General features: G+C 48.1%; 1 protein-coding gene across 7 annotated transcripts in view; it reads left to right on the forward strand.

Moving 5' to 3' along the window:
• Positions 1-24441, forward strand: part of LOC105697253 (transcriptional-regulating factor 1) — a 263174-nt gene extending 238733 nt beyond the window's left edge. For 6 of the 7 annotated variants that reach the window (XM_012420399.1, XM_012420401.1, XM_012420400.1 and 3 more), the window contains 10 exons: positions 3421-3702; positions 7377-7491; positions 11547-11815; positions 11912-12235; positions 13287-14793; positions 14868-14971; positions 15101-15490; positions 15564-15647; positions 16339-16505; positions 18113-24441. In XM_012420399.1, the coding sequence (XP_012275822.1) occupies positions 3421-3702; positions 7377-7491; positions 11547-11815; positions 11912-12235; positions 13287-14793; positions 14868-14971; positions 15101-15490; positions 15564-15647; positions 16339-16505; positions 18113-18464 (3594 nt within the window). In that variant the 3' untranslated portion in view covers positions 18465-24441. The remainder of the gene's footprint in view (positions 1-3420; positions 3703-7376; positions 7492-11546; positions 11816-11911; positions 12236-13286; positions 14794-14867; positions 14972-15100; positions 15491-15563; positions 15648-16338; positions 16506-18112) is intronic. The other variant, XM_012420405.1, reaches the window with a different exon arrangement.
• Positions 24442-26278: the final 1837 nt, after the last annotated feature.

Here is a 26278-nt window from a genome sequence, read left to right on the forward strand (position 1 = left end):
GCTGCCCGACCGCACCTGGTGCGCATTCGAGGATCTGCAACTGCGCTTAAAGAGCCGCGGCAGAAACATCGGCGCGAAGTTGCCCACCTCGCCACTTATTTGCCCCCGTTCTCCGAGATAAAGAAAAGTGAACTCGATGAATCGACTAAAGCCCTCCGAGGAAACGGTGATAGGACCGGAAGGGCGTTTTTCGAGGTCCATGCGACGTCCCTTAGAGGCGGAAGATCGATAAAACCGTTCTCCGAGCCCATAACTGCGGCCATCTTGAGGACGCTTTCGCAGTCTCGTTACCTCCCGACTGGGATCCTTCCTGGTTGAGGATCCAGTCGAAGATTCTCCGGGATCTGCGCGACGGACCGCTCCTTGTCATCGTCTTCGAGGAGAGTGGCGATAAAATTACGGAACGCCGAGTCGCAAGTGCCTCGCCAACTTCCCGAACTACTCGGCCCCCCTGTAAGTGGTAAACTGGCGAGTGGAGAGCGCATTAAGTTGGGCATTGTTCTAATTTAATCATACATGCCAGGACCAACCGAGATACCGGCTCGTCGACCGCCCCGGAAGTAACAACCCTCTCGTAGCCCTCCTAAGCCGTGTTTCACGAGTCGCGTCGAGCATCGCGCATCCCTCGATGGTGGCGCCTCTCGAGGCGCGTCCTCGTACTAAGACGCCACCTGGCGCCCTCTTGCGACCAGCTCGGACGTCGCTGCGTTTTTCCCAGTCGTTATGAAGGAAACACCGCCGAGAGATCCAGCAATCCTCGCGTTTGGAACTCTTTTCTCGTTTCTTTTCCTCTCTTTCTACTTACGCGCGGTGAAATCGAATATCGGAAGATGAGGGCGCCTCGTTAACCGATCCTCTCTTTCCCGGGAAATATGGAAGAGTGGAGCGGAGCCGAGGGTTCCCGGGAAATCCGATTCCCCGGAAAAATAACAAAGTCCTCGCAGCGAGTTTCCCGAGGAAACGCGAGACCGTATCACCGGCTCGACTGATAACGTCGCCGGTGAAATCGGGATACCCCGTAAAGAGGGATATCTCTATCCCGATGTAAGATGGCCAGTTTCCGGATTCCTCCCACGTTTTATTTACGACCTTATGGAATTCCAGCTCGTTAATCGGGACCGTGCTTCCCCCCAATCATCAATAACCCGCGCCCATTAGCTCAAATGAAGTGAAACTTCATTTTCTTCCCGGGAGGTAATTCCTCGACAATTAGGGCGAACTCCCCGAGACACATGTGTGGACTTACATTAGGGACCAAGGGTGTCGTAATACACAGGGGTGTGGAGGCGAGAAGACAAATCGACGCAGCCGCCCGATCACGTGAGTGATTTCCCCCGGTGAGAAATGAATTCTCATATTTTTCGATTATTTTCCTTTTGTTTTTCAGCGAAACTTCTTTAAGCCATTTCAATCAGTCTCCAGGTTCATGCTTCACACGAAATCGTCGTAAAAACAATCTTGCTAATAAAATTTACCCTTTCGGTCTAGGAGCGGGGGAGTGCCTAAAAGTGGAAGGAAGTTCTTGAATTTTTGCTAATATTTCGTGCCACTTCAGGTGATATGAAAGGGTCATTCTATACATATATATTAAAGCAGGAATATATTTATAAATATTTTCTCCAATCTGAAACTTTGACATGTGATTATGGAGATCCTAACAAAGGACTCTCACGAAATTTTATTTTCCGAAATAATGCCTTTTTGGCGCTTATCCGGGATAAATACAAAATTCTTTTTAAAAAATGAAATTTCCCGAGTTTCAATACCCTCATTAGGCCCTCCATAATGACGCGGTAACGTTTTAAGTTATTCGATGCACCCATTTTGGATAATAGTTCTATAAATACTTTTCGTGTCAATATAATGGGTTGTCTCGTATATTCGTGCGGTTTTTATTTATTTTTGTATTTAAAACAAAAATTAACATAACAATTAATCAATGATATTGGCGCAATTTTGAATCTAAAAAAACCGTACGAAATTATGAGGCAGCCCAATATATAGAACTTTTTTATCGCCTTGAGTAGCTGCTTCATTATTTATTAATTTCCATTCTTTCGGGCGCACTGCTGACCCACCCATTTAGTCGAAAACAGAGGTGCATTCAATTTGCACCTCCTCCGGGCAAGAGGGTGCCTCCCAAGACAATTAAGTCTACCTGCTGAAGTACACGTGTGCAAGTTGCACTTACAAGAGGGGGTGGTCTTGCAAGGCTCTCGGGGGTGGTGCAAGGAGGGCCAGAAATTACGGTAGGAATCGGTTGGCTCCCGATCTGTAGTTAGCAGTTTCTCTTATGAAGTTTCTCGCTCGCATTCCTGGCACAATGCAAGAATGAGCCTCGGAGGAGGGTGGGGAGTCGAGTTCCTCCCGGAATTCGAGCGTACTACATTGCCATATAATTATCGTACACCCGGCCTCGCCGGTGGGAGTTTCGAGGAGTAATTTCTCGGAATGCTAAGACGGAAGACGGGGCTACGAGGGGCACACCGTTCCTCTCGTTCCAGCTATCGTCTACAATACCCGTTCCAATGCCGTAGTCCCCCGTGACAGGGAACGGAACAATCGCGGGAACGACGTGGAGGGTAGTCCGAGGAGAAAAGGATCCGTATCCAGGAGGTCCGGTTCCCCAGAAATCGAAACGCGAGGACCGTCCGAACGTGGTCTCTGGAAAGGACTTAAAAAAATTCCAGAAGCATGGGTCCGGTCGTTCGAAAATCCAGGAAGTCCTTCGGGAGTAATTTCCCGGAATGTTAAGCCCGAAGACGAGGAAACGCGAGGGCTCGCCAAGAGTGGCAGTCCTCGACTGGAGGTTGGAGTCCCTTTTGACGGGGCGGACCGGAAACGGAACGGAATAAGGCCGCTGAAAGGAAGCGGGACGACTCTCTTCGCAGACAAGTGGCCTCTCTTATTAGCGATGCAGAGCACGATATCAAAGGGACGGAATGGCTTCGGATGATAAACGAGTTAGAGCTCCTCGGGGCGTGGCACCGGGAAAAAAGGTCGCTAGCAGCGGCGAGGCCGCTGCGAGCGCACCGGGATGCAATAAAGCGGACAAATAGGGCTACGTATTAATACAGAAATTCGGTAATATCGTAAATAGAGCGCGCCTCGGTGAAAGGAGTCGGTCTTCGGGAAAGTGCGTCCCTGTAAACGACGAAAATCCCATTTATTGCCCTGGCCCTCGTAGACCGGGTCGAGTTCGCGGCGTCTTCTCGAGGAACCTTCCTAGAGATCCTCGGTGACGCCGTGGACCGTGAACGTCCAATTACGGGCCTCTTTGACGTCGACGTACCTTTTGCGCCCGACGTACGAATTAATTGCGACGCCGCGTCGTTTCCGTCGACGGCGACGGACTTCCGTCCCCGACCTGTCTCTTTCGGTCCATCCCTCTGTAGCTCTTCCGTCGGGTGCCTGTTGCAGCAACAGCAGCAGCAGCAACACCAACAGCAGCAGCACCAGCACCCCCAGCACCAACCGCACCAGCAGCCGCAGCAGCAGCAGCCCCAGCAGCAGGCCAACTCGCCAGGAAGCGTCAACGGCGGCAAGGCCAGTCCCGCGCCCAACAACACCTCTTCTCCTGGAGCGACCAACAAGACCCAGGGCGAACCCAAGCCCGTCGAGTGCAACCTCTGCAGGAGGACCTTCAAGAACATCCCTGCTCTCAATGGCCACATGAGACTTCACGGCGGCTACTTCAAAAAGGTGAGCTTCCCCGGGAATCTCTTTGCAGCAGCTCCGTCCACTTCTCGCTCTCGGATAGGGCCTCTTCCGGGTGACGCTTCGGGGTGGAAAACGTTCCCGAGGAGCGCGGTGATTTCCGGGCCCTATCGAGTCGCGAATGGAGCCGCACCAGGAAATCCCTGACCGTCAATGGACCGCCGGGAGTCCTCGGTGCTCCAGATTCGTTTTATCCCCGCATTGTCCCACCTCATCGGCCGTAACGCGATGGCGCTCCTAAAGGAGAAATAGGATTCCTCCATTCCGCCCGGGCGATCTCCAGGATTTCCCGGCCGAGCCCTTAATAAGGGCCTCCGGGGCGATTACGATCAGCGGGATGTGCGAATCAGCGGTTCCGCGACCCCCGGGGACCCGCGCCAGCTGGGGTGCTGATTAAAAATGCCTTAACGAGGTTAGGAAACCGGAAGTTTGGAGAGAACTGGGCCGGGAAAAGTTCCCCTCGGTGCCGCAACCAGGGGGGATGCGGATGGAATTGTTTAAAAGGGGATAAGGGTCGCTGTACAAGGGATGGATGCGACCGGTCGATGATCCAATCGAAATGGATCCATTTAAGCCGCGCCCAGGCTCCAGCCGAGGGTCCATTCGAACTCGGAGTGCTCCCAGAACAAACCTTGTCTTCGGCTTTCCCATTATGCAGATTCAGGCTCCATCGGGTCCCCTTCCCCCCTTTCATCGTGCCACGAGGAAACGTACTCGTCTTCATCTTTTCCTCCGTTATTCAAATTAACGGAGATTAAAAACCGGTCAATATTTTCGTGAGATCCTGTCCGGACCGTTGCATTCTAATTCAAGGAAGCACCAAAGTGCGCGTCGCAATTGATCGGCCAATTCAAATTAACGAAGATTAAAAACCGGCCAATATTTTTCTGATACCGAGTCCGTGCCGTTCCGTCGTAATTCAAAGAAGCACCGTAGTGCACGCAATTCCTGTCGGGCAATTCAAATTAACAGAGATTACAAATCGGTCAATATCTTCGTGATGGCGGGTCCATTTCATCACGTCCTACCCCTAGGAAGCACTGAAGTGCGCGCAATTCCTGTAGGACAATTCAAATTAACAGAGATTACAAATCGGTCAATATCTTCGTGATGGCGGGTCCATTTCATCTCGTTTTAAGCCTAGAAATCACCAAAGTGCAATTCCAGTAAGGCAATTCAAATTAACAGAGATTACAAACCGGTCAATATTTGCCCGATGGTGGGTCCATTTCATCTCGTCCTGCCCCTAGAAAGCACTGAAGTGCGCGCAATTCCTGTAGGACAATTCAAATGAACAAAGATTACAAACCAGTGAATATTTTCCTTATGGCGGGTCCATTTCATCCCATTCTAAGCATAAAAATCACCGAAGTGCGCGCAACGCGTGTCGCTCGTGGCGATTGATCACGCCGCTCAAGATCCCGTCTGTGCTCCATACGTCATCGCGTATTCCCTCGGGATTCGCCCCACATCATGAGGAGTGACATTACGAAAACACTCCCCGAGCCAACGTCGCTTCAATTTATCCCGACCGAGATCATCGTCAACCCCATAACTCGAAAATTACGTCGCGCCCTGATCATCGATCGGATACGCGAAAAGGTATGCTGATAAGTTAGGCTAAAAGGTAGAGGAAAATCGCTCTCGGGAAATATTCTAGCAAAAGTGATTCGCTAGAGGGATGCGCTACCTCGACTCGAGTTTTATGAAAGCCTTTCCCGAATAAAAACGCGCCTCCGAGCCCTGATTATCGCACAGGAATGTAGAAATTCGCGAGGTTCTCGGCCGACCAGCGTCAGCGTCATTGAAACTTTCGATGGCCCTCCACGGTGGATTAATGCAAATCTCGAATGGGAATTCGGACGTTCTTTGGAATCCGCGTATCTCCGATGATACAGGGAGATCGGGTTGGAAAAACCGGCGCGGAACGCCAGCGGAGGCGAGAGAAAGGGGCCAATAAGAGGCGGAAAGAGAGGAAATACAGAGAAGAGAGGAAACGCGTCGCGGAAATACATTGCACGTACGCGATGGAAGCTGCGCTTAAAGATTCGTCGAGATGAAAGCTCTCGAGCCGAGATCCGCGGAATCGCAGCGGTGACGCCACGGGAGTCAGGAGTGAAGGGAAATAATGTACGCTGAGCAAAACAAAAAGTAATAAATGTATCGAACCAAAGAAATATTCTATTAATTCGAAGAATAATTATTTGACTCGAACGAATTGGAATAAATTCGATGTAACGTTTCTCCAGAATTATGACAATTTATTTGACCTTACTCAGATGAAATGATAATTTTTCAAGGGAAGGAAATGTTTCTTTGGTTCGACGACATGTTTTTTCTCGGTATAGCGACTCGAGGAAGATCGGTCGAAGGTCGATCGATCGGAATCGCCGAGACGTAGACAGGGGAGGATCTTCGAAAGGTGCAGTCGGAACCCCTTCATCCCCCCTCGAAATTCGATTTTTGGGACCCATTGTTCACCTATCCACCATGGCGTAGACTGGCAGAGGGCGTCCGTTATCGAGCTATCGCACCCGCTGATGGCCATTTCCGTGCTCGGGATCATATGCAAGCTGAAAGGAAATGGCCGGTTAAACGTTGAGCTGCGCGTCGCGCGACCGATTCGGCGATCGCACGCGCAGCTGCGATCGACAGGCCCCGAGATCGATGGATCGCGCCACCCCTCCCGCCGCGCAATCAATCCGCCGAGCTAACGGCCCTGTCGGCCAATCGATATTCATGGTGCGAAAGCGGTCGCGCGTCAAAGACAGAGTTCAATTTCGCCGCGGTGATATACGTATACGTCTAACTGCGACGTAGGAAATTGAGGTCCGCGGCGGCCATCTCGATTGGCACGGCCGAGTCATTAGCGTCACACGGCGGCCTAACGGAAACGTTTCGTCGCGCCGCGCCATCCCCACCACTCGCGAGGCCACCAGCCAATGGCGTGCCGCGCATCCCCACTCCTCCGCCGGGGTCCAATCGCGCGCCTGCTCTCCCCACCACTTTCCAGGAATCGAGCCACTGGCACGCAACTTGTCGCGGAAAGTCGTTTATCCTGGTTAATGACACGGTTTTAGGAGTATCTCCGTTATAGAGTATCGATACTATGTGCGTTTCGTTTAATTTCGGGCAAGGATAAAATGTTCTCCAATGGTTTGGGCTTTCGACGTCGGTGGGAGGTTTGCGTTTATGCTAAATCACGGGCTGTGAAGGCTGCTGGAAACCTCGCGGATCAGCCGTTGCGTGCGGTGCCGCGATATCGCGCATCCCGAGATTCCATCAGGAGATAATCGAATGGAGCCTCAATTAGCCTCGCTCAGTGATTAGCTAACGCGTGCTCCGCTCCTACGTATCAATTTACCAGGGCTGGCTTCTAATCTGCGATGACTGCGCTCAACGCAGCGCGCCTATCACCCCTCGTTATCCGGACTAGGGGAAAGGACTTTCCCCTGGAGCCGCTATCTGCGAGTCGCGCTACGTAATTACCGATACCGGGTATTGACTGGGACTGTCGCAAACGAGGAAAGAAATGCGTTAAGCTGCATTTGCGTTAAGATCCGGGAATTGTTTGTCTGCATACTTTGAAATTCGACCCGCGGCGGCGAACTTCCTTAATGGATTGATTTTTCATTTCAATATTCTTTATCCGCTTTCAGGATGCCGAGAACAAGAAGAGCGAGAAGAGGGAAGTGGTCGGTCCACCCTTGCAGACAGCTTCCGTGAGCGTGAGAGCGCTCATCGAGGAGAAGATCATCCAGAAAAGAACAACCGGTACGTGACTACTGATTTATTAAACCCTTCTATCATAGAAACATACAAATTGGCGAAATTAATTTCAACAGCATTAATTATCTGCCGAGCGACCGCTGAAGCAGCTGCAGGAAAAGACGAAACAAACTTCAGCTGTGTACATTCGATTTCCCGAAGTAGTCACAGGGAGCTGCCGGTTTGCACATTGTAACTCCATTATTGAACAATTCCTCGTTGACATACGTGACAGCGTGTTTGCCATTAACAAACACGGGGCTGCAGGCACAGGTAGTTAAAGGTATTTCCTGTCGGCCCAATGAATGTTTATCGACGAGATCAAACATTCATGCAAATAGTCCTTTTTGGATAACGGACAGCCTAGCCCTCGCGTGTACCATCCGACATTAAAACGTTGCGTTATTTAATCATTCACCGGACATCCCACATTCATCCCACAATTCTCATTTTCTTTAAGAACCCGCTTCAAAACTAATCGAAATAATATGGAGAGATTTCTTAAGGCAGTCGTACCGTATGACGTCTGTATTTTTTCGCTCTTTCTTATGAATTTTCTTCTAACGAACCACGAAAACACCCCATCTTGGAATTTTTACAATATATTTATTAACATTTATACAGTCACTCGGAATTTTTTCAAGCGAAAATATTGATTGGAATCGACTTTACAGTGTTCGAAAGACACACATGTGAAAAATAAGTGACATAACTTCGGCTGTTCCGTTCATCGGAAATCAAAAAGTGAAATGGCATTTTAATCCGTAGACCTGTGATCGTAGCCGGAACAAGGATTAAATGGAAATATTGAAAATTAAATCTTTGGCACAGTTTTGAAAATTTAGTTCCGATTTTTGTCTTTTTTTCGACTTTTCAAGTTTGCTAAAAAAGAAAGAACCATGACAGATATCACAATTATCCTAGTTCGAGCGAGAACTATAAGTGTACTGAACATACCATATAAATTTGAGCAAGATGATTCAGCAGTTTTTTTAGAAATTGTGTCAGCCAATTTAAAAAAAAAATGCATTTTTGAAATACCCACCGCTCGAACGCCCAGCCAAAACTAAACTAACCGTTCCTGTAGCGTCTCGTTTAACATAGGAAGGGATCTCCAATGAGTTTAGTATCTCCTCTACATGAGCATTAGTCAGAAAGTTCTTAGGTAGCAGCCGAATTCATTGAATTCATCATAACGAAGTCTCCAGTGCACCATCCCTCTTCTTTCCGAACACCCGCTCCGTTCTACATCCGTAACAACCCACTGACTTTGAATATTGAAAAATCCTTTATTCTACGTATTCGAGACATATTATAAAAGCAATCTATAAAATAAAATATTTTTCATTTTTTCGGACCTATCACACGATACGATCGCCTTAACCCAAATTTTGGAATCCAATTTTTTAGACAGGACATTCTGCCATATCTGCGTTTTATGGCCCGAATTCGTGCGACAGGTGGAAAAGAGCACTTCCTTACCTTTTCGTCCATGGTTGTAATCCCCCCTCACCCCCCTTCTCTCTCTCTCTTGCTTAACGTCACATTTCGCAACGTCCCACGTCCATGAGCTGCCGAACGCGAATGATTTACGGGGCACGCAACGGGCAAAATATTACTGGGTTCATCCACGTAGCGCCGATAAATCACGTAGGAAACGTAGCCTGGGGTCTGTGCAACAAAGTGCACGTCCGCGGCGATTTATGCACGATTTCGTAGGCGAATTCCTGCCAAGAAGGTGCCCAGCCTCCGAAACGCGATTGTCCTCGTGCCTCTTCTGGGAGCGTCCGAATTCTCCCCTTTCGGAGTGGTCGGACCTATTTGTGGAGACCGAGGACGAGGCCCCATTAGAGCTCTCCATAGCACTCTTGCGAGGAACAAAAATCCGTCCCAACCACCGTTCGTCATCCCGAAACGAATTTTCACTTCCACATTCCCAAGAAAATTCCAACGGCGAACTCGCTCATAGCCACCAGGAGGTCGATCACCCCGGAGGATCTCTCCAGAACACGCCTCGAAATGTCGCCAAACCAAAACCTCGTTCCCTCGTTTCCAGGATAACCGTGTTATACTCTCGCGAACTGCCCAAAACGGTGTCTCGATTTCGAGGGAAATGTTTGTTGCGGAGAAATCCGGCCTTTAGCTTCCTCGCCGATTAAGAGGAAATTAATAAAAGTTCACCGGCCGCGTGATTTCCCTCCCAACTCGGTGGTCGAGTCCGAGATGGCCACTTTGGCCCGTCATTTGGCCCAGTGCCGAGACCTAACAATGTAATATCGAGGGCTCGAATACCAAGACGAGGCCCGGATTAAGTGGGCGGACCTCAAGACCAATTCTAGGAGTCCCATTTGACTCGGTTGATTTACACCTCTCATCTCCGTTTTGGCCGCCGGATGGACGGGGTAATTGAATTCCGATTTCGAGCTCCGGGAGTATATATAGGGACTCGAGGAATTAAATCCCAGGAGCAAGAGATGCGATTAAAGAAACAGATAGAGGGTGACCGGAGACTGGAAAAGGGGAAAGAGCGAGTCCGGTAGGATTCGAGGACGTCGGTCCTGCCGGACTCGCCAGAAGTGTCCGCCTCGGAGTCATCCGACGGAGTGCTCGAGGATCCTTCGTCCCATCGCTGGGTTTGGATGGAAAGCACTCCGAAAATTGGAAAGAGTCCCTTCTGCCCCGAAACGCGCCCCATATAACCCAGGACCGTCCAGGACGACGGTGGGGTCGGGTGGCGCGCGGTTTCCGCCGCGCGAAATTGTTTACAAGCCATTTAGCGGAAACATCAGCGGCCCATTATTTTTGAAAGCCCGGCCAGCCGCGACTGCGGCCCCGAAAGAGCGCTTCGAGATCGATAAATAATTTTCCCCCGACAGTCGAACCGCTGGACGCGTTGCTGACAACGCGACCAGCGAGCAATGGCGCGTCGACGAGCACCGTGTCACCCAGAGCCGACCAGGGATGCGCATCGAAGAGATAACCCGGTGCAGGGTGGCACCGGGACGGGAGGTGTCGTCGCTTTTATGCATTCCAGGCCAAAACGACGGTTTTGCCGAGCATCGGGAGGTCCATCATCCGTGAAAGGACGTCCATCATCCGGGAGAGTCGTCTGCGTCGATCGCTGCACCGGATGCGCGCCGCGCCCCGGGATCATCTTGGACGTCATTGAAAATTACCGGACGCAACTCCGCTCCTTAATTGGCCCGCCATATTCTCCTTCAACGCCTCCTCCCCCCCAATTACCGGGGTGAAAATCCAAAGGACCGAGGCCCGCAAAGTGGAGCGGTGAATTTCATTGACGCCTGTCAGCAGGCCGGAGGAACGGGGACAATGAGGAGACATCCTTTTGTCCCAGCTCCTCGTCTCGCTCGTTTCGCCGTCGATGTTTATTCCACCGCCGAGTTCGCCGACGCCTCGATGGAGGGAAAAAAGGAGGGATATAATAATAGGGAAGGTAAAAAGAATCGTCCGAAGTGGAGCGCGGTCCTCCACTCGAAGGTTGTCGAAGCGTCCGCTCCAAATGACCGGTCGCAGTCGAGAATTTCGAATCCCACCCTTGCTCGAGAGTTAATGGCGGTTCGCCGTCTATTCATACCGGCGCCGCTTCCGCAGTATGTGGCGGCGACGCTCCGCGCCTCCACCTTTATCCTCGACGAGGCACTCGGAAATTAATGCGCAAGTTCCAGCCCGAATTAGGGACGCGGGAATGCCGAGCGCGCGACATGACCCTCGCGAGTTGATCCCAAAGCTTTGACGCCATAGAAGGGCGGATCGAAACGTCGCCAAAGCGCCAAATGCCTTATCACGTAACGTTATCGGGAAAATTGTAGCTTATGACTTCTCCAGGTAAGGGAATATCGCCGCGTTCGCGGCGTCAGGCGCCGAGCGCTGCTCGTAATTACCGAAGACCCGGAGGCCGTTGATGATCGATGGAGCGACGTGGCCGTCTCTCTCGAGGCTTGTCCAAAACGGTTGCCGATCCTCGTCGGAAGTCGTCTCCTCCATGACGGTTAATCTATCATAATTATGTCTTAAATGCGCTTTTCCTCCTTTCTGTGCAGCGGCGGACCCCAACGCCGCGCAGGCTCGAGCCAACAACGCCACCTTCGGTCCTCAAACCGACAATGCCCCCCATACAATGGGCAAAACGAATTTCGCGGTGCCTGCGCCGCCTCCGTTGGCAGCAGGTGAGAAGGTACGTCGACATTCTGACAGCGAGCACTTCCGCCAGCCGAACGTGACGGTGACGAGTCATGCAGCGGTGCAGAAGCAGCTACAAGAAGCCCAGACCCAGGCGCAAGCGCAGGCGTTGGCGGATATGATCCTGAAGGTGGGTCTAATTGTTGTACTCGCGAGTTGTCGAGCTATAATTAATCATTCGGCGACGAAGACGCGCGATCGAGCTATCTGACGATTATCGTTACAGGGCACGACGAAGATGGCAGTGACGAGAGGCGCCACCGATTCCGGCCAAAGGATGCAGATGACGTATCAGCCGACCGCCAACCAACAACAGTCGCAACAGCAACAGCCCCAACAGCAAGCCCAGCCTCCGCAACAGCAACAGCCGCAACAACAGCAGCAGACTCAGAACCAGGTCCAACCCAACGTCACGGAAAGCTTCACTATGACGGGATACTCGGAAGATGGAGGGTACTTTAGTCCCAGTCTCCAGGATGAAGTCTTCCAGCAGGTCACGGCGGTCCCGGACAGCGTTCTTCTTCACGCCACGCAGTTGGACTCGATTCAGGTGAGGATTCGTCGGAGAACTTTGACCGACTCAAGGCTCTGGAATTCTGAAAGGAGTCAAGCTGCTTTCGCAGGAGGCGAGGCACAAGTTATCTCTAGCTCTTGGTTCGATGGCGTATCGTTCCTACCCCAGGAATTATGCGAGTTTGTAATACGATCTCCGGTTCTGCGTCGCACCGGAACGGCGAAGGAGTCTCTTGTTTCCAGTTCCCAGTTTCCCGTTTCACGTGTCGCTATTGAGCGGGATTCGAATGAGAACTTATCGGGTACCGTTGATGGTGACGCCGGAGAGATAGGAAACCATTGGACGAAGTGTACAAGGGATCAAGGATGGAGAACTTGGAGGTGGTTGGTCTGGTTCGCTCCCAAACCTGAAGAGAGGCGACCAGAATTTGCTCGCAAACCGGGGACGGCGAACGGGAAAAGGATTCGCGCGTTCTCCAGGACACCGAGACATAATGTTCCGGATCCTTTGACGCCCCAATTAGCCGGCGTCTCATTATGCATTCCGCGTCGTGCTTGAAAACGTTTTAGTTTCCATTACGTTGGGCGCAGCCAGTACCCTGGTATCTAATAAGGGGAATTATCTAAGTAGTTGGCGCAGTAACGACCGACGCTCGCGAAACGGTGTTCCGTGCCTTTCCGTCTGTCGTGGCCGCCGTTAAAACCGAGAGGGAAACGCCAGAAATCCTTTGGAGAGCAGCCCTCAAGGCCGATCCGTAATCGCGATTCAAGTGGACGGATCCCCGGGTGCTGAAGATCCCTCGCTTATTTCTACTCTTCGGGGGAACGAGAGCCATCGAGACCCTGAAGTTTTCTCGCTTGCTGCCGAATCGCTTGGGAAAGCGGGCTGATTTTTCCGGATCGGCGTTATTATCGCGAAGGGTGCTCGTTGGCGTTGCTTGAACCGATGGCGAAGGCAAACCGAGGTTCCCGCGGGTATCACAGGCAACGAACCCTCCAAAAATATCGCTTAGTTACGGGGTACCTAAGGATTCTTCTTTAAAAACCATCGAGTCCTGCGTTGCTCACGATCTTCTATGTCGTTTCAGTTCCAGACAGCCAGTCTGCTCCAGGATCAGACCGCGCAACAATTGCCGGATATCTCTTTGGAGGACCGCTTTCCTTCCCAACATACGGTCAATCCAGTGCTCCAGGCGTTAGTCAACTCGCCGTTGCCGGACTCCTTGGCGGAGTTCAGCACCTATGGAGCGCAATATACGGAAAGTCCGCACACGCTTCCAACGCAGTCACCACTACCATCTCCTCTGACGCGGCACGACAGTCCTAGTTTCACCTACCCGACTCCACCAGCCAGTCAAGAGGGGCTTTTGACGGGGAGCCTGCCACTGTTGAGTCCCCAAGAAGACCCCGACAGCGTCAGACAAGTATCCTCGCCCTTGTCGGCGGCTTACTACACGACGACCATGTCTTCTGCAGCGGCCATCGAGGAGGCCCTGAGCGAGGTGCTGCCAGGAGAGTCGGAGAACGACACCGACCTGTATGGCAGTTCGCCCAATCCACACTCGCCGCTGCCAAGTCCATTGTCGGCAACCCCGGCGCCGTCTCCGCTGTCGTCTCTACCGCCATCGTCGGTGTCATCTCCAGGCCCAGCCGCATTCTCCAGTTCGAGCTTCCCCGTGTCCCCACACCATGCTCTGCAGAACCAGATGATGCCCAACTCGGAGGACCCGCTGCTATCGTCCAGTCCAAAGGACTTCTCGGCAGGCCGCAAGAAGTTCGAGTTCCAGTCCTACAAGCTGATCACCAGCCAGAATCTCATGGACTTCGGTCTGGGTAACGGCAGCCTGGCTGGCATCGTCGTGGACAATGGAGAGTTCAAGCTCATCCAGACAGCTGGACTGCAGAAAGCGAACGTCCTGTTACCAGCGGGGACGCTGAGCCCTGCTCTTGCGTTCAGGAAAGAGATTCGTTTGGCCACGCCAAAGGTCGAGCCTGGGACCGTCAACGTCGCCTCCGCAGCGCTGAATATTCAAACTCAGTATCAGAATAATCAGGTGCACCAGCACGCCATCAACCCGGCCAAGTTTCTCATCCAGACGAGCCACTCCGTGAAGAACTCCCTAAAGCACAAGACCATCGGGAACCTGCCGATCCCGGTTGAGCAGATCAAGGAGGAGTTCCTGGACGAAGACGTGTTCCTCAGTCCCACCAGCATCCCTGCCAGCCCCATCAGGCAGTCCAGGAAGAGGCAAAGGATCGACGGACACTATTCCAACTCTCACTCGTATCCTTCGAGGCTGAGAAGAGCCTGCGACAGACACTGGGACAGCAGCTACACCCCACCGCCCATCCTGGACCCCTCAAGACCCGGTCCAGGCCTCTACGCTAGACTCCACCAACACGAGAGGGAATCGGAATTCAGCTCCGATGATTCCCAAGGGAACGATGGACCTCCTCCCAGGATTAATATTGGCACCAGGTACCAGGCGACGATACCGCTTCTGGGCAGCGACGGGGATCGAGGAAGAGGAGGTCCAGATGCCGATCATCTCCTCTGGGACCCTGGCATAAATAACGAGCTCACTAACAACGAACGTAAGTTGTATACCTTGTGACACTATGGTTGCATCGGCTTGTATCTAGAGCTATAGGACAATATCTTGTTACAGTTGAGATGTACTTACAATTCGCCTGCTGTGCAGCCGTACCTGGCGGAGGGAGGAACAAGGAGTACGCTCTTCACCTCCTGCACATGTGCAAGGGCAACATTCACGTAAGTGGATTTTCTTTAGTTGAAATTGCAATAAAATCTTGCGAAGAATATTAAATTATTACATTAATTTCATTAAATATTTTTAATCGACTATTTCGCTTCGTCTAACTTACGAAGTTTCCTCTCCAGGAAGCGATGCTGAAGCTTATGAGACCGACTCCTACGTTGCCGGCCGAGCATCCTCTGCTCAGCTATGAGTGTCACGAATCCGATCGATGGACGCTTCACGAGATGGACATGTTTCACCAAGGGCTGATGAAGTACAACAAGAACTTCTCCGGGATATCTCGGGACGTGGGCACCAAGTCTGCGAAACAATGCGTGCAATTCTACTACCTCTGGAAGAGGCTCTGCCCTGACGAGTACAAAAGGGTAAGGGCGCGCCATGGAAAACCAAAGATCAAAAGCGAGAGCAAGGAATGCAAGGACACAAAGGACACCAGGGAACTAAGGGACGCCATTGCCTCCGTCACGGAGATGGACTTCAGCGAGGAGAAATCAATTCTCCATCGCACCTTGGTAAGTTTCTCTAGGTGGAAATTTAACGCCTAAAAATTAGAACGCTCCATTTTTAACCCCACTGTAAATCCAGTTGCAGACGAACGAAAGGGAGAGCTCGGCAACCCTGACGACTAGCGAAGGAGAGCTGAGGTTATTCGCATACGACTGTTCCGATGTGAGTTTCCCTCGTTCACGTATCAGAGCTTCGTATACAATTTCTGTGACTATTAATTTGGTGTAATTGACGTGCATAATAATTGTTGTTGGTACCACGAGGCGGGGTAGTATGTATTACCGTTGCCTCTTCTAAGCTTGGAAAAGAGAACTCTTCCAATGGCTCCTTCAAGGACCGGAGTAACTTCCTCGCGTCTTTGATTTGTCGAATTCTTTTGGGGGTCGTTAATTTCTCGTTGAAACGAAAGCTTCGTTCTAGTCTGTATTTTTCACCCGGTCGGCGTTAACGTCTTAAATAGACCAGAGAAGAAAATGTACAATAAAGTAAGGGGGACCAACTCGGTAACTAACCCCAAAGACTACCTCGACTTGAAACCGATTTACTGTTCGATCAAAGCATGATACCGAGAAATGCTTCCCACGAAAGTTGGTCGTGATAGAATGCGCTACGACTTTCATCCTAGACGTTTCTACGTGCGACGCGTCGTCGAGGCAGAAAATTGCACAACTCTCTGGAATAAAGATGCGCTACGTGAACGTTGTAAATGTCGCATGTCGTACGTTGTGACCCGTGCCCTGTACGTGCTTATTTGAGAAGGACCGATGTTTGTGCGTGGACTCTGCGCCGAGTACTGTCGTTGTCGTTTGGTTGTGTTGTTTATTTTGGCTTTGTGTTTTCTTTGTGTTGTCAGAGCTTTAGCGGAAGTGTAACAGTAACGATGGCTGGGAGCACCCAAACCGCCCAAGCCGGCAATACCGGCCGCGCCACAGTCAACACCAACTCACAAACTCACACTAGTACTACCGAGCAACTACCCGTGTCCACCCCACTTCACTACCCCTGCAAGATTTGCGGGAAGTAAGTCTCTAATCTCTAATCTAAATCATCCATTTCCGATATTTAACCGCGCCTAAGTCGACAAATTCGGCCTAAGTTCCGATATTAACCGCCACCGCTGCAATGCTTCCTAATAGCCGGGATTAAACGGATTAACGTAAGAGCTAGGCACCTAAACCATGCAAATGGAGGTCGCCGACTCGAATCCAGAACCGGTAGTGCCAGACAATGGAAAAGGCGTTTCCGAAAATTTTAAGAGTCGAATTAAACGTCAAGCAGGCGTAGGGACGCACGAAATGAAAGAATCGTGGAGTAATTGGAGCGTGAAAAGAGGGAGGATGTAATGAGGGACCTACCGGAAGAGAGGGTTAACTGGTTCGCAATTTTGACGATCCTCGGGAATTTTTTTTTTTTTTTCCAGCGAACGCTGCAATGCGGATCAATATATACGAACGAACTTTCCGGCCTCATCCCACGAGCTCACCCTTTGGCTCTTCGAATGCGAAATGGCCGACGAGGAGCCAGGGGGTCGAGTGGTCCTCGAGATAAGAAATCGATAGCTCTGAGAATTATTTGAAAATTAATTCTTTTTTTCAACACTCGAGTCAGCCGGAGAGATCCTCGAAGCCGTTTGCAATTCAGGTAGCCGGGAAAATCCAAATAAGGCTCCCCCGTCCTCCCTTAAAGGGGAAAATATACCGCGTTCCGGATACAGTGCGAAAAAGCGCTGCAATCTGCAGATATTAATATCGAACTCTAGGTTGTAGAGATAAAACGTTGTACCCTTAGGGTAATAGAGATGGTACATGTTGCTGAAACGCGATGGTGTACTTTTTGTTAGAAATGTTCCGTAAATCGCCCTACACTCTTCACAACCGAGTTGTACATTGAAAAATGTTCGCATAAACATTCATTTTTAATCGACAAAGTCTCTCAATGTACGACGATGGTCTTTACACTTATTGTTGACTTAACCCCTTGTGTTGCCCTAAGTGTACCTATTTAGGCCTGTCTACTTTTCGACTTTTCAAGATGCATGTATCCACAATGTTCATGTTACAAATTAATACGGAAAATATCTAACAGCTCTCTCGTCTTCGAATTTTTTGCAAGTCTACTGAAGTTCCGCATTAATCCTTCCTTCACTCGCTATGTATATCGCTACTGACCTATTTCATTGTTCTGTGTCATATTAATTTGAATAACTATTATACTCATGAAGAAGAGGATGATTTTTACCGATAAAGAAAATCTTTCGTCAACAATTCGTCGATACTCTTCGAGAATCTCGATGCGGCTTCACAACGCAAGGGGTTAAATATGACGTTGAAGAACATTGGTCCCGATTTCCCATTCACATACTTTCTAACTCGATAAATGTAACCAGTAGATTAAATGTCCCTACACGCGTCGTAGTCACAGTTCCTTCTTTCCAGAACCCGAAGAGAATTACGGTACCCCTCAAATTGCTTAGTAAAAAAAAGTCCGATCGAACCTATACAATCCCGCTACCAGTAATTGCCTCTTTCAGAGTTTCGCACTTGCCCAGCATCTTTAGTCCGTCCTTTAGTCGAGAAATGATGAAAAAGCTGATCAACTCAAAATTCGATTTCTCTGCTTTTTCTCAGAGTTTTCAACAAAGTGAAAAGCAGAAGTGCCCACATGAAGTCTCATCGACCAATGCCCTCGCCCGATTCAACGGGTCAGGAATGTAAGAGGCAGCAATCCGGCGCTGCACAGCAACAGCAGCAGCAGCAAGCCCAACAAGCGCACCAAGCGCTGCAGCAGCACGTGCATCAGGCACTGCAACAGCAACAACAGCAGCCTCAGCATACTCTGCAGCAGCAGCAACAGAGCAACGGCGCCTCCCAGCAGGGCCAAGACTATCAACAGCAACAAATGACGTCCAGCGTCGCGGACACCATTGGTCGAGGGGCCAACCAATCATGGCACAACCCTACCAGGCTCAGGCCCCCATAGGAATCGTGACAGGCTATACTTAAGTTACCTTAACGAAGGCTGTTAAGACGGTGCGATAGTACGACGCAGGGTGCACGAAAATCCGTTAGCTGATACCTCCAGGCTAATAAACACCGTGCGAACCGTGTCGTTCCGTCGAGATTAGTCGAGTAGACCTAGGGAATCTAGAAAGACCGGCAATGCGGATTTCTTTCCCGACTAGGGACCCTACCAAAGCTGGAAGAAAGAGCTGGATGAGAGCCCTAGTCAGGGAAGGCCTCCCTCACTCGAGGCAGGCAACAGGGCCTATTTTGGGGCCCCTCGTTTACCTGATAAAACGTTAACTAATTTATGCGGCCCCTCGGCCGCGGAACTAACAAAAGGGTACCTCTTCGACTAACGAAAATGCCAAGGCGTGCACAAATCCGAGTATTTCTTTTTAAGTCCGCAAGTAAGCCTATAGGGAGAGTGGACCTTCGGAGCGGGGCGAGCCGAGCACCGCTCGGTCTAGGAGGACAGGGTAAATTATCGCCGGCAGACTTTTCCCCGCGACGGGTACCCGGAGATGAATCTCGCAGGGGGTGATGGAGACCAGGAGGAAGCTAGTGGAAAAAATCCCGTCGAAATCGGCCCAAGGGGAGCCGCGCACTACGCGGAAAACGAGAGCCGGCCTACGGAGCGGTGGCGCCTTCTCGGGGGATGCCTCGGAACTAAACGGAACGGACCTCGGCCGACTCTTCGCGAGCGACGGACGCCGCTCGGACGTCGAGGTGAGCCGACGGAAGATATAGCTTCGATTATCTATAGAAATAATGTATTATAAGAGCGGGCGCGAGCTCGCTGACTGTGCCACAAGACACTACTGTTACCTGTTACGTCTTTCTCAGTACTTCGACGTCCTTAACTTATTTAAAGGGTTCCTTTGTTTTCCTCGACTAGTCGACTTGAGCCCGTCAGTGGATCCCCCAAATTCTCAAGGACGTCGGAAAGGCGGGCTTAGGTGCCTCCCGAGACGCGGTTATGAAAACTCGTTTCAGTCGTAAGGGAACTTTGGGAAGAGGGCCATTTTTATACGATTCTTCTTACGGATCCGAGAGGATGAGGACCCGAGATCTACTCGGACAATTCAAAGTATTTATTTAATTACCTGAAAGAACCGCTTCACCTTTCGTACTCGGTGTTCGTCGAACATTTACGCTCCGGTTCACCCCTCGTGCAAACGGAATTCGTTTTAACCTCAACCCTTCAACTTCACGGGGTTTCCTTACGAGAGGGAATCCTATTGGACTGATCTTTACAAAGTAATCGCCTAATCGATTAGCGTGCTTCGGCTGTGAATTTATACGTAGAAAGGAACTCGCCTTTCCAACGACGTGCCCGAGGTGACTTCGTAATTGGAGAACGACTCAAAATTGTAGAAATAATTCATCGCGCGTTGAAAACCTCTTCTAGAGCCAGTCTTTCGCTCAATGGAGAAAGAGGCGCCACGTTTAATGTACTTTACGATAATCGTAGCGCGGGATGGCACAAGTGGAATCCATCGTAATTCCGCAACCGACTCGGAAACGTACCTCGTGCTTTCCGATAGGGATCCTGTGCCATCCCTCCCCCCTTCCCTAAGACAATCCGTTGACTTTAAATTAATGTGAGTTACGTGCTTTGGTATTTAACGGTAAGCTAGACGTTTAAAAGGGCGTTTCCTTCTCCCCGAGACGAAATTCGGGCGAAATGCAGGAACTCAATTGACTTCCTTGAATCACCTGAGGTCTAAGATACAGGTTCTCAAGTCGGCGAAAGAAGGATTAGGTACTTCCTCGTACGCTCGTTCTAAGTGTACTTTAGTTAATTAGTCGAAACCTCGCTGGCAAGGAAGTTGCGCTATCCAGGAATTTCGATTCGGGGGTTAATTAAAGAAAAAAAAGAAAAGAAGATTTACTAATACATAAACAGGTAAAGAAAATTTTCTTCTCGTGGAAGGATTTCTCCTCCAACAGATTTTTTATCTTCGTCTCGCGTATTGCTTCGCAGATTTTCGACGTTTCCCTCGAATTCGAATTTTCGGGGTGCGAGGTTCCCTTGCCGACAAGGGAAATTGTTAAAAGTCCCCGCGACCATTTTCGCCGGCCTAGTTTCGTTACCTCTGTTAATTAAAATACGCTGCGACGATATTTGATTGACTAGATTTTAATATATGAATCTCGACGTAGCCGATTAAGTATCATTTCTAGTATACAAAGAGAGAGAGAAAGAGGGAGGCGATTAGTCCTCTACGAAAGTTGTTCAAGTTTCACTCCGCAGGTTTCGGCGTCGCCGACACTGGGTGTTCTATATATATATAGAAAGAGAGCGGCTCTGTATACTCGCGTAGTATGTAATGCAGATGTACACACGTAGGCACACTCACATCCGTACTTGGACTCGGTAAGAAAGTGACACGCGTGCACAGGACGCACACGCACACGGGAATACGACCTAATGTTTTCCAGTGTGACCGCCGCGTTAGTTAAGCGATCGTTAATTTAGCTCACCTGTACATACTACGTGTACATGCCTGTACATAGTACTTGAATGTCTGTATGTACGTACAATTGGAACGGATTTAACGGCAAATCATTTAGGCTAGGTTCCTAGGTTGTTTTAGGAGGGTTCTATATATATATTAAATATGTACCTACATATATACGTATATATGTATGTATATATACTCGGCTTGGTTTTTCTACCTTACTGAGGCCTACGTGGCGAGACTCTTGCAAACACAATGTCGGGTCGTACGTTTTTCAATTTTACTTGGCGAGCCTGGTTTTACCCCTAGACAATGATCAAGGCGACGTTTCTGCGCCCGATGAGACGGAAGGCCGAACTCGACGCCGCGCGGCGGCCATCTTGGTTTCGCCTCCGGTACCAAAATGGCCGCCGCGACGTCGCACAACCAAGAAAGGGCGTTTCGTCCGATCTGGCTGCGGTTTTGGCAAATTAAACTCGAGTTAACTCAAACTCAGTGGTGCTAAGTCGGGGCGTCGTTTCGGGAGCATTTTTTTCTTTTTTTTCTACGCGAGAGGGGAATACGAGACGCGCATAGCTCAATTCTAAACCGTAACTCTTAACGGTGTAGTGTAAACGTTGTCGATATACGTATATCAAGTTTCGTTCGAGGAAACTCTAAATTGTTGTTCAAGAGGTTTGCCAATCGTAGACGCGATAGCTCTCTACTACCTTCTAAGAGTATTGTTATTCCTTGTTAAACGCTCGTCCTAATGACTTTTACCTTTAAAACGAGAAACGCGCTGTAAATTTTATAACTTTAACCCTCTCTCCCCCGTACCGCCGGGGCACTATTAAGGCGACCTCCTCGCCTCCGATTGACTCTCCTCGAAATCGGCCACCTACGTATCTTCTACTTTTTCCTAGAGACCCTCGCGGACACGGCAAAGCCAATCGAGAATTCGTTTAGACGAGTCGAAGGAGTCTTCGGTCTCTCGTCTGACCTTCCGACCATTATCTTCCACTAACTCGTCCTTAACGTGCGTCTGTTTTTCTCCGAAATGCTTCAGCCCCTCCTTCCATGCCTGATCTAACTAGACCTTACTAAATGAAAATCAAATTGTCCGGCCACACAGAGAATATTATCTGAATTATTCGTTAATTTACAGATCAGACCCGCGATTAAAGGAGGAGCGAAAAAAGGGCGTGTATCGATGATATTAACATTTACCGTTGACTCCGGCTAATTTTTCACTCAATTTACCCGTACATCGATGACCGTTCGTGGGAATGAGTTTTTCTCGGTTCTTAGTATCGAGTTATTACGATTGAGTTATGAAATTAATTCTATTAACTTATTCAGTTACGCTGTTCCTGTACATTTAGTAGATGTCTAATGCATAAACTAAGAGATACGTATTCGTGTATTTATTTATTTATTGATTAACTTATTTATTTATTCTCGCGATGATGCGCCCTTGAGATTACTCCTTTGCAATTTTGCAGTTACAGACGTTGCGAGATTCAGGAAAAAAAATATATTATTCTGCTTAACAGCCTCCAGTGTGTCGGAAACCGGGGATAGGTATAGAGAAGGTCTATTGTACTTTAGGTAAGATTATATACCTTGGATCTTAAAGTTAGTTCATTTAAGGAGTAAAATTGTTACGAATTCCGACCATAAGGCTCGGGGTGTAGGTCGAAAGCAACAAAATTAGCAGACATATCATTTAAGACAATACACTTGTTACGGAAACTAAGTTTCTACTAATATAATTATTATTGTACGTAATATAACTCTTATAAACAGGCTTAGAGATTCAAGGGCATCGGTATAGTTAGTGGAAAAATAATCAAAGCAGGAAAGTATTGGCTCAAGTTCGGAAGAATTATTTATGTACAATTGTGTGGATGTTTTAGAAAATGTATCCAATGATGTTCGGTAATACAATTTTGTTAAAACTTTTGTCAGTACTTCGAATGGATAAAAGGCTTTAATTTGACTTAATTTATTGTTCGAACGAAGTCATTTAATGGGAAATATATTTATGAAAATGATTTCTGCTCCGAGCTTGAAGCAGTAAGGATGTAGAATGTCTTTTCGAAAACCACTGGAGGCTGTCTGACCAGAAAAAGGTGCAGATACATATAAACGAAGCAATGAAACAGTAACGAAGATACGCATGAATTGTACAAACGAGTCCCTCCACGTCACAGAAAAATAATAATGATATATATATATGGAAAAATATATATATAACAAAATGATAAATATGTGATGTATTTAAATGGTATGTGGTATATGGTATTACGTATTTGTACATAGAAAGACCCGTGCCATCAACTAGTGAGCTGTACCGATATTCCAATGACGTCGAATTACGAGTGACGGATAATTGTCAATATGTTAAACAATTTCCCAAATTATTCTTTACCATTAATAAAAATTGCAGTGGAATTAATTTTTGCAGTTCTCTCGATACGTGAAAAATCTTGAATTCATGCTACATTTCGTTAATTACGTTTCTCTTTCGATACTTTTTTTTTATATTGTAATCATTCCACGCCTCATTAATAACTGATTCCGCTGTAGGTTTATCTATGATTGTTTAAAATATTGTCGAACGAGTCGCACCGATTCGACTGCGATGGGAAGTATTGGTACAACTCAATGAAGAAAGTGTAGCGTGGTTGTACACCTGAGGAATATGCTCAAAATACTGTATTAAAGAGAAAAAAAGTCTACTAAAGAATCATCAACGTTTATGCGAAATTACTCTTAACGAATGAAAACGTTATTACGGATTATCGATATATCGTAATCTATTGTCCTCTTACCTATTACCTACTTTAATGTCTATCTCTATACGCCAGCATGGTTCTTTATACTCTTCTATTTGATGTTATACTATTCTCTATTAACTTTTACTATTAAACGTATTGTTAATAGTGTTTTTGAAGTAAATGGAGCTTGGCCAGCTGTAGTGTAGTCACGATTATTGTCGTGTTTGCAGGATCAAAAAAGTCACTCGCAAATCCCTCGGGGTATTCTAAAGAGAGATTCTCGAATTTCTCCTATCACCGATACTAAAGTTTCGTGATAATCCTACGCACAAGTTTTCGATTGTTTACTGTACAAGGTGGAGGATCGGCGGATAGTTTATGCTCGACGATATTTATTTTCATACGTATGAAAAATTTATCGGCGCCGGCAAACATTTTCCATGACTTCTCGTAAGACCCCATCTTGCGTATTCGGCCGATACATTTTGCACACTTTTTGACAGGATTTTATACTCTCTCTAGCAACATTTCTAATCATTACGTGCCGAACTTTGACATCACTGCGCCGGACATCACATTAAATGGAAACACATAAGTGGCGACTATTTCGTCGATTAGACTTTTAGGCCCGTGTCAGCCCTCGTTTTTTATTCCTTATGTAAGACCTTTTATTTAAATGTTGTGCATTGTATAAGTTACGGATACATAAATTTGATTTTATTATTTCCTATTCTGTATCTATTTATTTTTCACGCCTTATTCCACGTTCGTCCAACGAGCTTGATTTGCCGAATTTTTCATTTCCCAACTTCTGCACTGCAAAATTGTAAATCGTCAAAGCATTACAAGTATCATTAATTTACCCGCAATGTCACTTTCACACATGTGCTCAACTAGTTTTAACACAAATATCATCAACTACTCCTAAATTAGCAGACCCCCACTTAATTAAACGTGACAGACAAATTCTGTCGGTCAAAACCTATTTGCATCTAACAAATTGTATCTAAAATTACACAACGAATATTTACACCTCCTCCGTTATATACGTGAATTATTTACTACGTTGTTCATAATTTTAGCTGCCATAAATTGACACGATTCACAGCAACGAATTAAAAAAGGGCATGTAAAATTAATAGTTGGACCGTTCGTTGTGCAATTTTGTCATAACCTTGTATCGTACACTATCAATCTCCTAATCGCTCAAGAGTTGGTGCCACAAGCAATACGGACAATATTGACAATTGTTTAAATCTCGCGATCTCTACAGCTGGCCTAAGTACGTTTTCTACGTAGCATTCGATCGCGCATTACAGCAAGCTCTTCAACAACGGAAAAGCTTATTTTATTCCGAGATATTTCGGGAGAGAAAATTAATAAAAAGCCCAGGCAACTGTTAACCGATCTACGCATTAATTCACGGCCTAGAAATTCTTCAAAAATCCGCTAAAGTCTTCGAAAGAAAAAAAAAAGTCGTCCGTTATGTTTGTATCGTTCCCAACAATGCGTTGAATAATTAAGGTTAAATCATTTGTCCAGTAGGATTCTGAACTCCTAAGGCCTAATCACTTTTACTCCTTCCATCGGACTCGTCTACGTGTCGCGCATCTTGCCCCAAAATGCAACAATCATTTTCAAGGCGAAATATCTCGCGAATGTATTTTCCCCTCGGAAGTTCCCTGTAATGCGTAGAATTGAGGAAACCAAAGGTTGAAGAGGGAGGGAAACAGTTGAGTCAATTTCAAGTGCGATGTGGTCTCGAGTCGCCATTTCCACCGATAAAAAAGGCCCACGATACCGGGGAGTGACGAAAGCGAGTTCGAAAAGTCGTAAAAAACGAAGATGGCTCCCGTCGAGACTCTTGGAGGCCTCCAGAACCCCAAAATGGCGGCGACGAGCCACATCCGTGTTACAGTGAAAAAGCGAGCAAATTAAAGGGGAGGGGGGTAACTTAGCAGAACAAAAGCGAATAATAAACGTTAATTACAAATAATGGTCAGCTCGTGGTCCGGCGAGGCCGAGAGTGGATCGCCATTACGGGACACTAAGTACGAGGAATACTTGTAAGAGGTGATAATCACCGGAAGTACATAAGCAAGGGGTGATAACTACCGGAAGTGCGCGAAGGGTAAAAAGACCCCGCGGCTTGGCCAGGACAACGAGCGTAAACGTGCATCAGTATTACTTGAAAGCGATACACTTATACCTTTACATAAAGATTAGCAATTACACATTACATTGCGTACATGTGCGTACCATTTTATTTAATACATATATGATATAAATATTAAATATGGAAGCGATATATATATATGTATATGTATACATAGTCCCAGAGTAAGAGTACACACGTGTATAATAACATAGCCTAAGAGAATACTTTGCGAATAATTCGATGTTGCCCGTTTAAGAGTAAATCTCGACAGTGGAATCCGTTCAGGAGCTCGCCCCGTCGACTGCGCATTAAGGCTCATTTTCGCGAGCTTTAGCGCGGGAAAGTAGACCTTACCGCGGACGGCACCGGGTGAGTTTCCGATGGACTTTCCGCGGTCGCGATTTCGAAG

This window comes from Orussus abietinus, unplaced genomic scaffold, assembly GCF_000612105.2.
Source record: "Orussus abietinus isolate OABI.00-Male unplaced genomic scaffold, Oabi_2.0 scaffold42, whole genome shotgun sequence".
Classification (NCBI taxonomy): Eukaryota; Metazoa; Arthropoda; class Insecta; order Hymenoptera; family Orussidae; genus Orussus; species Orussus abietinus.